General features: G+C 38.5%; 1 protein-coding gene across 1 annotated transcript; it reads left to right on the forward strand.

Moving 5' to 3' along the window:
• Positions 1-219: 219 nt before the first annotated feature.
• LOC143144358 (FMRFamide-related peptides) lies at positions 220-14,282 on the forward strand. The gene is made up of 3 exons (XM_076306684.1): positions 220-380; positions 12,594-13,006; positions 14,063-14,282. Exons 1-3 carry the CDS (start codon positions 378-380, stop codon positions 14,265-14,267), a joined length of 621 nt encoding a protein of 206 aa, XP_076162799.1. The 5' UTR covers positions 220-377; the 3' UTR covers positions 14,268-14,282.
• The last annotated feature ends 458 nt before the right edge of the window (positions 14,283-14,740 follow it).

Here is a 14,740-nt window from a genome sequence, read left to right on the forward strand (position 1 = left end):
GTCATAAATAATAAAGGAGATTACGTAGGTCGGTAGCCGGTGGTGGTGTAATTGAATCAAAATAATGTAGAGGTATCGTGTTGTACGCTCGGCCAATCATAACTCAGGTGAGGCTATCTCGTCTCTCTGTGCCGTGGTGCGAGGCACGGGGATGCGCCGAGGGTGCCTCTATATAAAGGGTGTCATCTCTAACCCCGGACACTCGTTCCACCACCAACAGGCCGCAAACGTCGCCGACGCCGCGTCGTCGTCACGCGCGATTCACTCCGTATTCTTCCCTGTTTCGCTACGAGTCGGAAGCCGCGCGAGATAACCGAGATCCGGTACCAGCCACCCCTGCAGTCGTCCACGCAATCCCCTCCAAACGTTCCACGAGGATGGTGAGTGTGTCTTCGATCTCTCCGACCGGTACCGCGACGTGTTCTGCTCTTCGGTGAACGATCGATGCGACTACTTTCCTCTTCGGTGAATCTTCATCGGTCACGGACGAGATCGTTGGATCTGGTGCGCGGGTGGCGCACGATTCTCGGTATCGAATTCAAATTCGTTAGATACAGGGATTCCCAGGCTTCGTTGCCGGTTTCGTGGATCCACGCGGGGTGTTTCGACGAGTCGGTGCTTCGGTTCGAACGAACTGTTCGATCTTGGTTCTCGAAAGGGAGCTCGTATTGGGAGCTTTTTGGAGTTACTTCGGTATCGTGTACATTTTCCACGAGAGAATCTTTGGAATTGGGAACGGGGAAAATAATTGGTGGAAGACGAAGGAAACTTTTTTTGTGGTTATTACTTCGCGACGATTGTTACCCGCTTTCATGTTCTCGAGGTTTTTTGGAACAGAAGTAGACTGAGAATAGTATGCAAGTAGTGGTCGATGAATTTAACTTTTCGTGCGGTTATTGCTTCGCGACGATTGTTACCCGCTTTCATGTTCTCGAGGTTTTTTGAAACATAATTTGATGGAGAATAGTATGCGATTAGTGGTCGATGAAGTTAACTTTTCGTACGATTATTTCGTGCAACAATCGGTTGTTACCCGCTTTCATGTTCTCGAGGTTTTTTGGAACAGAAGTAGACTGAGAATAGTATGCAAGTAGTGGTCGATGAATTTAACTTTTCGTGCGGTTATTGCTTCGCGACGATTGTTACCCGCTTTCATGTTCTCGAGGTTTTTTGAAACATATTTTGATGGAGAATAGTATGCGATTAGTGGTCGATGAAGTTAACTTTTCGTACGATTATTTCGTGTAACAATCGGTTGTTACCCGCTTTCATGTTCTCGAGGTTTTTTTTGGAAAAGAAGTAGACTGAGAATAGTATGCAAATAGTGAACGATGAAACGAGCCCTTGGATTCTACGCGACGATTATTTCGCAACAACCGGTACGTTTTTGTCGCTTTGATATTTTTCAAGATTGTTCAACGAGAACTAGATATTTCATGAAAAATAGTATTTTACGTGGTCAGGTGCCCAGGTGTTTAATCTTCAATTGGATACGATTTATTAAACTGATCAGCGTTTGTCCACTTCGTGAGTAAAAATCGATTCGGAACGAAGTAAAGTGAACATGGAAAATAGTAGGTATTATTTACCAAGAATAGAGATTAAACGTCACTGTGAGTATCGAAGCTTAGTTTTCGATTAGATGAATAATTAAGATTTTCTTGGGGTCTCGTAAAGTTCTGTGTACCTTTGCGTTTTCTTAACGGAGAAATAGAACGAAAATTGCACGAACAGCCGATCCAAGATGGTAAATATTTAACAGAAAGCAAAAGAGAACACCAATGTCGATATTTGAACTTCTACCTTTGACCAAATGTGAATAGTTCGATTAAATTTAGATTTCGTTGTGATTTTCGGAATTCATTTAAAGCAGAAGGAGCATAGAAATTGAATTAGAACGATCTATGTTTCTGTGTTCCCTTGTCCGTGAAAACAGAACGAAAATAGGATTAAAATTGCACAAATATTTGATCAATGACGGTAAATATTTGATAGGAAGTGAAAGGAAACAGCAATGTCGATATCTGAACCTTTACCTTTCATCGTGTGAATAGTTCGATCGATAGATCCAGATTTTTTTGTTAGGGAACTCGTAAATTTCCGCGAGCTATTAAAATCCATAATATTTCACGTAGAAAGAGAATAAAAATTTAATTAACACGAAGCGAGTAATAGATAAAGTGCAGCAGGTATTTATCTGTGTTGGAAACGCGACACACTGCAGTTATTTAAACTGTTATTTTTCACGAGATGAATGGACCTACGTCATCGTACTTTTTAATCAAGATTTCGTGACCTTTTTGATCTCTGAATTCTCTTGTGTACCCTTCTTTGTTTCCATACAAATCAACGAGGAACAAAGCTAAATCAAAATTAGACAAATATTTGCCAGAAGATAGTAGACGATGAATACACCTCGTACCTTCTGTCAGTAATATTATCCTATCTTCGTCCTTCTCGTTACGTCGTTTTCTTTTTTCTTTTTTTCATTCGATTTCGGTTTTAATGGAAAGAAAAGTCGCTCCGTTTCGTGGATTGGCTTCGAACACGTACACCGAAAGTATTAACGCGATTCAATTAAAATATCACGCTACGAGACACAGCGATTAATCGACGTTGCCATTCGTTTGTAAACAAATACAACTTCGAACGAAAAAAATTCGTCACCATTCGTTACGAATCGATCGTCGTTAATTAATAGGAAGATTCGTTCGAACGATTATTCTTGTACAGGTTTCTGTTCATTCGAAAATTTAAAGGGATCGTTTAATTCTCGAATGTCGTACCTTCGATCACCTTGTCAATTATGGCGTTACGGTTCTTTTTGAAATTCGAGGATTTCAAAATTTTATATTGCACACACACAATTGCAATGTTACAATCTTTCGAACCCATTTCATAGTTTCGTGTTCGAGTAACAAGACCGAGGTCGAAAAATGGCGAAACGATTTCGAAATTGCTGCACGTTTAACAGGATCATCTCAGCAACGTCTAAAAAAAGAACGTTAATTCGTTGCGTACGTTTCAATGTTTCGAAATTACGGGCCTGTTATAATCGTGCAACGAAACCGGATATAACTCGTTTCATACTCCGAAGGGTTAGTGTTCTTTACGTCACGCCACCGCCCGCGACATTTAATGCTAATCCTTCGGGCTAATTACACCGGTGAAGAATTGCATCCGTTCTCCATACGTTACGATAACGTCTCGGTTATCGATAAAATTCCTTCCCCGGATTCAAGGAGATCAAAACTCACCGCCACCATTTTCTTCCTTCGACACGAGCGATCGTCACTTTCAAGAAAGTATAATTTCTATTTCTATTTATTTCGAATCTCCTCCCATTTTTTGTTCAGTATTTCTTTTACATTATTCCGATTGAACGTTGTAGATTTGTATTTTTTAAATATTTTCATTATGTCCAGATTCGGATCGTATTTTCATTATCGTGGTTCGAATTTTCCGCGCTGGTACAACAGATGGTTAACTGTTATCCCAATGTTGCAGACGAGGTGCATTTTCTTTGAACGATGCTCACGGTTAATTTTCCAGCGATAATTGTCTTTTCTTTTCAATGAAGCGAGACACTGATGGCAATCTTGTACCGTATCGTGAGTTCTGTTAAATTCTTTTTCTTTGGACGTTACGAGACTTGTTTTCCTTCATTCAAAGCGAGCGTTGTCGATGGTATCTACGCGATTCTTGTATCTTTGTTGCTGTCGATAAATTCTGGTGTAGATTTCTTGTACACTTTTAACGATTGCGTATTTATCTTTCTCATAAAGCTTCGTTGCAATATCTTTCTACACTCGTGTCGTACCGTGTGGTATTTAATCGCATGTATAGCTATTTGAGATCTTTAAGATGCGAAGATAGTGAAGATAAAACATAGATTTTGTAGTACATAAAAATTTGTGCAGTACTGTAGTTTAAAGAGGTATTATTTTACATTATTGTAATCGCCAATGAAAACTTATTCAAATTCGACAAATTGCTTTAGTAGATTTCAAATAAAACATTTTCTAACAACACGAAAACATAAATGATAAAAATACTCCTTGCTCGAGGACATTCGTCCAGTACTGTATTTTAGAGAGTTTTACATTAATATAATCTCCAATGAAGATTTATTCAAGTTCGACAAATTGCTTTAGTAGACTTCGAATAAAACATTTTCCAACAACACGAAAACATATATGATAAAAATACTCCTTGCTCGAGGACATTCGTCCAGTACTGTATTTTAGAGAGTTTCACATTAATATAATCTCCAATGAAGATTTATTCAAGTTCGACAAATTGCTTTAGTAGACTTCGAATAAAACATTTTCCAACAACACGAAAACATAAATGATAAAACTACTCCTTGCTCGAGGACATTCGTCCAGTACTGTATTTTAGAGAGTTTTACATTACAACTTTCTTTAGTAGACATCAAATAAAACATTTTCTAACAACACGAAAACACAAATGATAAAAATACACTTTGCTCGAGGACATTCGTCCAGTGCTGTATTTCAGAGAGTTTTGCATTAATACAATCGCCAATGAAGATTTATCGACTTCGTCCAATTCCGACAGATAGTTCTCCACTTGTGCTTCGCATACAACGATCATCGTTACTGATTTTCGAACATCGTACGAGTCACTGCTCCGTTTCGTTCGCAAGTTGTCTCCACGAGGCAATCGCTGTTTCTTTTCCGCGAGGTAACGACGTAATAGTTAAAATTCTCGGCGGCTCCGCAGCCATCCCGTTTCCTGTTTTCTTATTTCTAACTTCGTCGTATAAATTACCATGAAAACGCCACGCACTGTCGTCCAGGGTGAAAGTCGTGCGAGTAACGCGATTTACCAAGTCAATTTTTTCGTTTAATCGCGTGAACGGCATACCGTATCAGTACAGAGATGGTCTCGCGAACCGTACATTTTGTTGGCGTTTCATCTAGTTCGTTCGGATTGTTGTTACAAATCTAACCTCATTTGCATCGCACGCAATTTCAACGAGATGATAGGATAACATTTTACGCAAATATGACTCTTGGTCCTTGCGCAAATATTTTGTCGAATAGGAACGGATATGATACTGACAACGGTACCAGCTGACGGATGACAATCGGAACGATAATAATAACGTCTTTGTTGTACGGTGTGTCCCGTGAAATCTCGTTGAAAAGGGATGTATATAAATGTATATAATTGTGTTCAAATTAACAATCAATATTGAAGATACAAAGACGGATGTAAGGAAGATATAAAATAATATTGTGCCAGTCGTTAGAAAATTATTGAAGTCTAATGTCGACTCAAATGTAAACATCTACTTAACTAAAAATTGAACGTTTTATTTATATATATACATTTAAATTGATATTATATTGAAATATACTACTTTACTCTCGTCTTTGCCAGAAGTTTGTCTACAGAAAATGTTACTTTATTCGACAAGCTTGCGTGTCGACATTCCACACGTATCACCTGGAATATTCGCCATTTTTCGACTCGCAGACAATACAAAAGGGAGGGAAAACAAGGCGCTCTAATTTCTTTCGAGTTTTGCGAACGATGACGGATGACAAGGGTCTCTACCGGTTGTTCTCCGTTTCTCTTTACTCCCCGTAGCATTCTCTTTCCCATTTCGGTCATTTTTTTCCCTTCCCTAATCGTGATCTACGCGTCGCTCATATTGTAACGCGGTTTGGCGAAATAATTAACCAGAGAGTCACTTCCGGCTTTTCCGCACGATTTGTGCCGCGATTCAAGCTGAAATTAACTTCTCGATGTTACGGTCCCCGTTATTGTAATTTCAATTGTTATTTCCACAGACGGGGAGAGAGATTCTACAATTCGATCGTTTCGAGAACTCTGACGATAGATACGAATCTAGAAGTGTTCTCTACGTGTGCGATAAGAAACGATCGATAATCGTCTCGATTAAGAATCATTTTTCATCGTTACGTCGTTATCATTGTTCAACAATCGCGCGTCTTCGTAACCGTGAGATTCTCGAGCGATGTTTGCTCGAAGCAAAGGATAATAAGCTTCTCACCTATCGGCACAGTTCTCGTTCTATTAATAACGTTTTCTTTTCGCCAGCGGGCTCGTAAATCTGTAGCTTTTTAGCTGGAACCGGTGGCAAGTCCGTAGGCGACATAACCGTTATGAAGGGTGACCGCGTACGGGGTTAATTAAAGTAACGTAACGCACCGTATTAATCTTGCTCGGTATACTGGGGGGTATTACTAAACATCCTGTTAAGACAGTTAATAACACGCCGATATTATTTACAGCGACGCGTACTGTGTCGCAACCCGTTTGTCCTGTCCAATAATCTCGAGGAATCTGTAACGAAATCTCTTAATGCATCCTCGAGTACGGCGAGGTTGCACCGGTACGGTGCAACCTTCGAGAAGGTTGTACAGGGTGCTCCAGAGGGACGTTCGCACTTGTGGAGGGTATTTGGTAACAGGCGTGTACTTTTTTTTCATTTATTTGCAATCGATTGAGAAGATTGTATTTCGAAACGGAGAAGAAGTAAATATGGCCTCTCCTTTTGAAATTTTATATGGGGTAATCGAGAGAAGAAATTGTAAAGTGTGCTTCGAAAGAATGTTAATACTTGCAGAGGGTATTTGGTAACACGCGTGTACTTTCTTTTTATTTATTTGCAATCGATCGAAACGAGAAGATTGTATTTCGAAACGGAGAAGAAATAAATATGGCCTCTTCTTTTGAAATTTTATATGTGGTAATCGAGAGAAGAAATTGTAAAGTGTGCTTCGAAAGAATGTTAATACTTGCAGAGGGTATTTGGTAACACGCGTGTACTTTCTTTTCATTTATTTGCAATCGATCGAAACGAGAAGATTGTATTTCGAAACGGAGAAGAAATAAACATGGCCTCTTCTTTTGAAATTTTATATGGGGTAATCGAGAGAAGAAATTGTAAAGTGTGCTTCGAAAGAATGTTAATATTTGCAGAGGGTATTTGGTAACACGCGTGTACTTTCTTTTCATTTATTTGCAATCGATCGAAACGGAGAAGAAATAAATATGCTCTCTTCTTTTGAAATTTTATATGGGGTAATCGAGAGAAGAAATTATAAAGTGTGCTTCGAAAGAATGTTAATATTTGCAGAGGGTATTTGGTAACACGCGTGTACTTTCTTTTCATTTATTTGCAATCGATTGAGAAGATTGTATTTCGAAACGGAGAAGAAGTAAATATGGCCTCTCCTTTTGAAATTTTATATGGGGTAATCGAGAGAAGAAATTGTAAAGTGTGCTTCGAAAGAATGTTAATACTTGCAGAGGGTATTTGGTAACACGCGTGTACTTTCTTTTTATTTATTTGCAATCGATCGAAACGAGAAGATTGTATTTCGAAACGGAGAAGAAATAAATATGGCCTCTTCTTTTGAAATTTTATATGTGGTAATCGAGAGAAGAAATTGTAAAGTGTGCTTCGAAAGAATGTTAATACTTGCAGAGGGTATTTGGTAACACGCGTGTACTTTCTTTTCATTTATTTGCAATCGATCGAAACGAGAAGATTGTATTTCGAAACGGAGAAGAAATAAACATGGCCTCTTCTTTTGAAATTTTATATGGGGTAATCGAGAGAAGAAATTGTAAAGTGTGCTTCGAAAGAATGTTAATATTTGCAGAGGGTATTTGGTAACACGCGTGTACTTTCTTTTCATTTATTTGCAATCGATCGAAACGGAGAAGAAATAAATATGCTCTCTTCTTTTGAAATTTTATATGGGGTAATCGAGAGAAGAAATTGTAAAGTGTGCTTCGAAAGAATGTTAATATTTGCAGAGGGTATTTGGTAACACGCGTGTACTTTCTTTTCATTTATTTGCAATCGATCGAAACGAGAAGATTGTATTTCGAAACGGAGAAGAAATAAACATGGCCTCTTCTTTTGAAATTTTATATGGGGTAATCGAGAGAAGAAATTGTAAAGTGTGCTTCGAAAGAATGTTAATATTTGCAGAGGGTATTTGGTAACACGCGTGTACTTTCTTTTCATTTATTTGCAATCGATCGAAACGGAGAAGAAATAAATATGCTCTCTTCTTTTGAAATTTTATATGGGGTAATCGAGAGAAGAAATTGTAAAGTGTGCTTCGAAAGAATGTTAATATTTGCAGAGGGTATTTGGTAACACGCGTGTACTTTCTTTTTATTTATTTGCAATCGATCGAAACGAGAAGATTGTATTTCGAAACGGAGAAGAAGTAAATATGGCCTCTCCTTTTGAAATTTTATATGGGGTAATCGAGAGAAGAAATTATAAAGTGTGCTTCGAAAGAATGTTAATATTTGCAGAGGGTATTTGGTAACACGCGTGTACTTTCTTTTCATTTATTTGCAATCGATCGAAACGGAGAAGAAATAAATATGCTCTCTTCTTTTGAAATTTTATATGGGGTAATCGAGAGAAGAAATTGTAAAGTGTGCTTCGAAAGAATGTTAATACTTGCATAGAGTATTTGGTAACACGCGTGTACTTTCTTTTCATTTATTCGCAATCGATCGAAACGGAGAAGAAATAAATATGCTCTCTTCGTTTAAAATCTTCTATCGAGAGAAGAAATTGTACAGTGTACTTCGAAAGAATGTTAATACTCGTAGAGGGTATTTGGTAACGAATAAAGATGTCAGCTGCACGAATATGTTTCGCTCGGAGTGCCTCTTGAGCAACTGCAATGGTTGCAATGGTGCATGGTAGACCGATGGTTCGATCGATTGTAAAAGAAAAGAAAATATATAAACGTTGAAATTCCAGATCGGTAAGCGTTAACATTTTTTTGAACCATCCAGTATTATAATTTCTAAGCTTATTCCAGCTTCTGCCGCGAAGGAGTTCCTTACGTCCCACTTTCTGACAGATTAGACGTTCAGACACACGATTTCTCGAACCGACAAGGGGTAATTTTGCGGACCCGAGGAAATACGACATCTGAAGAAATCTCGGAGTTAAAGAATGATCGAATAAAATCCAATTTGCTCGGTACGAGCATTCGGGAGTTCGAGAAGCAGCGTTGAAATTTTTACGTTCAGAAATAACCTTCGAATAATTTAAAAGACGAAGAATTTAATTAGTTCTCGTGTTTCTTCGAATGGAACGTTCTGGGAGCGTTTTGAGAGTATTTTCGAACGTTGGAGAAATTTGATAACTTTCTCAAGTTGATCGAATACAGAAGTAGATTTTGAATAATCGAGAAACGAACAGATCAATCAGTCCTCTTGTTTCTTCGAGTGGAACGTTCTGAGAGTGTTTTGGGAATATTTTCGAACGTTGGGGAAATATTTGTAACGTTCTTAATTAAATCGAATATAGAAATTTCAACGATCGAGAGTAGATTTTAATCGAGAAACGTACAATTCAATTAGTCTTCTTGTTTCTTCGAGTGGAATGTTTCGAGAGTGTTTTGAGAATATTGGAGAAACTCTCGAACGATCTCGAGCTAATCACGATCACTTCGAGTCGAAATTCTTGTTGTAGGTGCAAAAATTAATCGACGGATTCGTATCGGTGATTTCTGTTCGCTAATTTTAAAGAAAGTAAACTTTATCGAATCTGTTCTCCACGCATTCGCGATCGGTGGATATTTAAGGAGAACCGCGACGAGTTTTCCGCAAGTACAACAGGTGTTCGAACTAATTTCGCAACGAATCTACGACTGGGAACGTTTTAATTGCTCGTACATTTAGACCCAACCCAGACCTACCTTTCGAGGGATCGATATTTTCAGCACATTTTGTACGCGCCACGAGTAGACGTTGAGAAAATAAAACGAGGGGAAATTGGTACCGGAAGACATCGTCGATCGACGATTCCCCGTGATCTTGCTAACTGCTTCGAATTGTGTTTTTCGTTCTATGGAGTGGTATCTCTACTGTCGAAACTTACGTAACTGCATCGTTATCATTTGTCTACCTCGTTACGTAACACGTAATACAATCAGTTCCAACTGAAGACGCACCTATTTACCTCTTACTGTTATATTTATATCCGTATCGATAAGAATCGCATTCGAATTAATGCGATAAGAAGTAATAAAAGAAGCTCATTAATAATTCAAGAGATTTCTCAGAGATTCGAGGGAGACGGAAGCAAATTTAATCGGTTCATCGGTAAAGAGTACATTATTTATTCGTTCGATCGTCCTTTCACTCTTTTTAAACGAACGATTGCAGTACCAAAAGTTCGCACTATGGTACCAGAGAAGTTGTTTTACGAGTTGTTACAGAACTCTATTTCAACTCGAATTTAATCTGGAATTATATATTATGTAAATCGTGGAGTTGTAACTCTTGAGAAGTGCATTTGAAATTAACACAGTGTGTCCACGAATTGTTGCAGAATTCTGTTTCAAGCGGGGTTAGATCGAGTTTTAGATCCAACCCGATTTGACATTAACCCAACGTAGAATTATATTCAATTATACTTATTAACAAGTGCAACGTTAACGTTACAAAATATTAACGTTGTTAACATTAGCGTGTATTGACATCAACAAGTACAATTTAACAAGTACAAAAGGCTGCACCGGTTTAATATTTACGACGTCGCTCGATCAGATTGCATTCTATTTTTTTTCTCGGAGAGTGACCTAATTTGCACTCAATATACATTCAACGTATGCCTTATGCAAATCAACGAGGAAGGAAATTCTATTGGAAATTGTTACCGTTGGAGGAACACAGGTGTTATAAATTATTAGGAAACTTGATTTCAAGGTGGTTCGCACACTTAACAATTCTCCGTAAATTTTCTACGGCTGAATTGTTAACTTATCCTTGTAACTTGTATTTGTAAATGATCCGTTTAATTGATACACGTATTTTCTATTTATAGTTTCTATACGAAACTTCCACCAGTGGCTTCAATCTATACCTTGCATTTGTAACTTCTACTTACAACTTTTACTTATAACTTCTACTTATAACTTACGCTCTGCCCTTAAACACGATATTACATTCCCCATAAACGAGGAGTCATTCTTTTCAAGCCCCAACCACACTTCCAATTTACACCTCGAACTTCAAACTCGGACTCTGAACGCGAAAATGTTTGCATTGAAATTATTGGATTGTTCGGAAAGTCGTTTCCTTTTTTTTTCGATGAAAATGAAACACAATTTGTTTAGAGTGTATAAACGATTCACGTGGTTATTAAATTATATATTCATATAATTTATTCGTATAATTATGTATCATATAATTTATTCGTATAATTTTATATCGTATAATATATTCATATAATTGTATATCGTATAGTTTATTCACATAATTGTATATCGTATAATTTATTCATATAATTGTATATGGTATAATTTATTCATATAATTGTATATGGTATAATTTATTCATATAATTATATATCATCCAATTTATTTTATTAAATTATACATTCTCCATTTTGGAAAACGAAATCACTTTTCGAACAAGCCAATATTTCTCGATACATTGCAATAGACGTTACGACGATTCGATCGAGATGTTTTCGAATTAAATTCACCTGACCAGTAAACTGTCGACTCGTACAAAACGCGATATAAATTATAAAATGAAATGTGTCGCGTGTAAATATTGTATACGCGACACAAAGTTTAATCGATGCTCGTATTAATTTCCCTCGTTTCTCCATGAAAAATTAACTGCTGTAAAATGCGAACTATTTAAAATATCACCGATGCTCGTATCGTTTTACCCCGCGTTTCATAAACGAACAGTGGAAAAAAAAATGTGAACTATTTAAAGCTTCACCGGTGCTCGTATCATTTTACCACGGGTTTTATAAACGAACTGTATAAAAGAAAATGTGAACTATTTAAAATTTCACCGGTGTTCGTATCATTTTACCCCGCGTTTTACAAATTAGCTATTAAAAAATGCAAATGATCGACAAACAGGTAAAATTTCACCCGTGCTCGTACCAATTTACACCGTGTCTCTTTCGTTAAACTTTTAATGTACAGTGTGGGCAGAAAATCGTGGTACAACCGACCAGTGGTTAATTCTATAAAAAACTAAGAAGAAAATATGGCAAAGAATCTTTTCATCCGAGACTTCGTTTCCGAGAGAACTGAATTTGAAGTTTCTTATTGGTCGCTGCTACCATTTCTGAATTTTTTACATACTTGAAAACTATTGAACAATAACACATCACCTTTCTTGTTGCCATAACTTGATAATTTGCAACGAAACGAAACGAAACTAAGCGTTACGCAGTCTGATAAACTATGACTCTTGCCTGGGTATTTCCTACAGTATCCTATCGTTATCAATGTTTATTAATATTTACACGGTCACAGATAAACGATAATAGAATACACGATAAATAAATTTCACCAGTTGATCAAGCGATCTTCGAATTCGTCGTTCTCGAAAAGGAAAGCTTTGCAAACATCGTGTACAATTATTTTTCCTTACTTTCTCGCGTAGAATTACCACCTGGCATAATGATTTTCCGTTCGCACTGTATCTTATAAAAATATTAAAAAATGTTACTCTTCGTGACACGTTCGTTACTGTACTGAACTCACGTATTGAGTCACGTTCAATTTTCTTTCTCGAAGAGCGCGTTATCGTCACTCTACGTGCTGCCCTTTCTATGCAACTGCGTGCTGGTCTCGTCCTCCATATTGACGCCACTGAGGGGCGATGGCAACCTGAGGATCTTCAAGGACGCCCCCAGTGACTTCGAGTACGTGCTGAAGAGACACAACGTCGGCGGTCGTCCCGATGAGCCCGATTCCAAGGAACGAAGGAGCAACTCGGGCTCGTCCTTCATCAGATTCGGTCGCAGCGAGTCCGATGGGAACGTGGAGAAGGCCTTGGACATCGAGACCGACGGCAGCTCGAAGGTGAATAGGTATCCGCGCTGGAAATCACCGGACGTCGTCATCAGGTTCGGTCGGTCCGGATACAAGGCTGTCAACAGCGACAACAGAGAGTTCAAACGGGGAAGAAACGACTTGAACTTCATCAGGCAAGAATTCCATTTCGAGAGCAATGGCTTGAGAATGATTGACTTTCACTCTCCCTGTCAAGTTGTCGCAAAGTTATCCTGCCCGAAAGTCATGGGAGAATTTTATCGAATTTTGATAGTGTAATGTAGCGTAACGATCGGGTAAGACTTCTATTTCGAGAGTAATTGACTTTCATTCTCCCTGTCAAGTTGTCGCAAGTGTTCCTGTCAAGTTATCCTGCCCGAAAGTCATGGGAAAATTTTATCAAATTTTGATAGTGTAATGTAGTGAACGATCGGGTAAGACTTCTATTTCGAGAGTAATTGACTTTCATTCTCCCTGCTAAATTGTCGCAAAGTTATCCTGCCCAAGAGTCATAGTAGAATTTTATCGAATTTTGATAGTATAATGTAAATTATTATCCGAAGAAACGGCTTGAACTTTATTGAACAAGTATTCTATTTCGAGAGTAATTGACTTTCACTCTCCCTGTCAAATTGTCGCAAAGTTATCCTGCCCAAGAGTCATAGAAGAATTTAACTGAAATTTGACAGCGTAATGCTCACAACTATATTACCAACATCCTCGTCTATAACTATCAAAACCATGAACCTCGTACATTTATCATTACCCCCACTTTTGCGAAGTGATCTTTTCGCTATTATATCAAAACTTTCCAAACTGTCGTTGTTTGCAAAAAACTTTCAATTTCTCTCCTCGTCTTAATATTCCTTCTCCTCCAATTTTCATTTCTCTCCCTCTCAATATTTCCAACCTCTCCACGCACAATAAAAACCCTGCCTCAATGGTAAAATATTCCTTGAAGAAATCCAAAAAGTTCGCAACATTTTCAAATTCACTTTCGACGAGTGTTTCGATCGAACCTGTATCTTCAACTGCACCAAACATCGCGACAACTTCCGACAACGTTACCAGATCTGAAACTACATCAAACTTCCCTCCACCCCCCAAAAAAAAAAAAATCCACGTAGCACGTATAATCGATTTTGTCGTTGTTGTACAATTCGTTGAAACGCAACTCACGCCACGATTGTTCTCATTGCTTGTCACGACAGATTCGGCCGGAACGTGCAGGTCTATCCGCTCGAGATCGACATGACGGCGATGTGCTCCGATTTGATGCTGAACGACGAGATGAAGGACCTACATCCCTACGAGGCGAGGTTACTACGTTTGTGCAACGTTCTCGGTAACGTCGACGCCGAGCACAGAAACGCTCTTAGCTACCTCGACGGGCGGCTCGAGTTCAAGCACGAGTAAAACCACCCAGGGTCCATCTGGTCGGGCATCGTCAGGATTTGCGCGCAGGAGGGTGCAAGAATCGCATTGCGAACGGTCCAGGACGACATCTCGCCGCGCTCAATCCTGAAATTTTCCCACGGACAACGTTATTATCGGCCGATCAGTATCGAGTTAACCAAGAGACGTCCTTCATTTTCGCTCGATTCAATTCTACGATCTTCTTTGACTCTTTAGCCCTCACCGACGGAATGGCCTACTTCTCCTTTTACGTTCAACCCTGGTCCATCGTCTTGCAACGAATGCATTCGATTCCCAGCGACTGCAGCTACCTCGAAGCCGCGTAACGAAGTCACTCGTAATTTTATTTCAACATCGACCGATCGGTTGGAACAATCCGAAACCTTTTCAACTGTCACGAAAACGACACTGTATTTTTATTACCGTCATGTAGGATTCACAAGGTCTTTGATATCGTCGAGCACTCGGTGCGT

This window comes from Ptiloglossa arizonensis, chromosome 3 (assembly GCF_051014685.1).
Source record: "Ptiloglossa arizonensis isolate GNS036 chromosome 3, iyPtiAriz1_principal, whole genome shotgun sequence".
In the NCBI taxonomy this organism is placed as follows: Eukaryota; Metazoa; Arthropoda; class Insecta; order Hymenoptera; family Colletidae; genus Ptiloglossa; species Ptiloglossa arizonensis.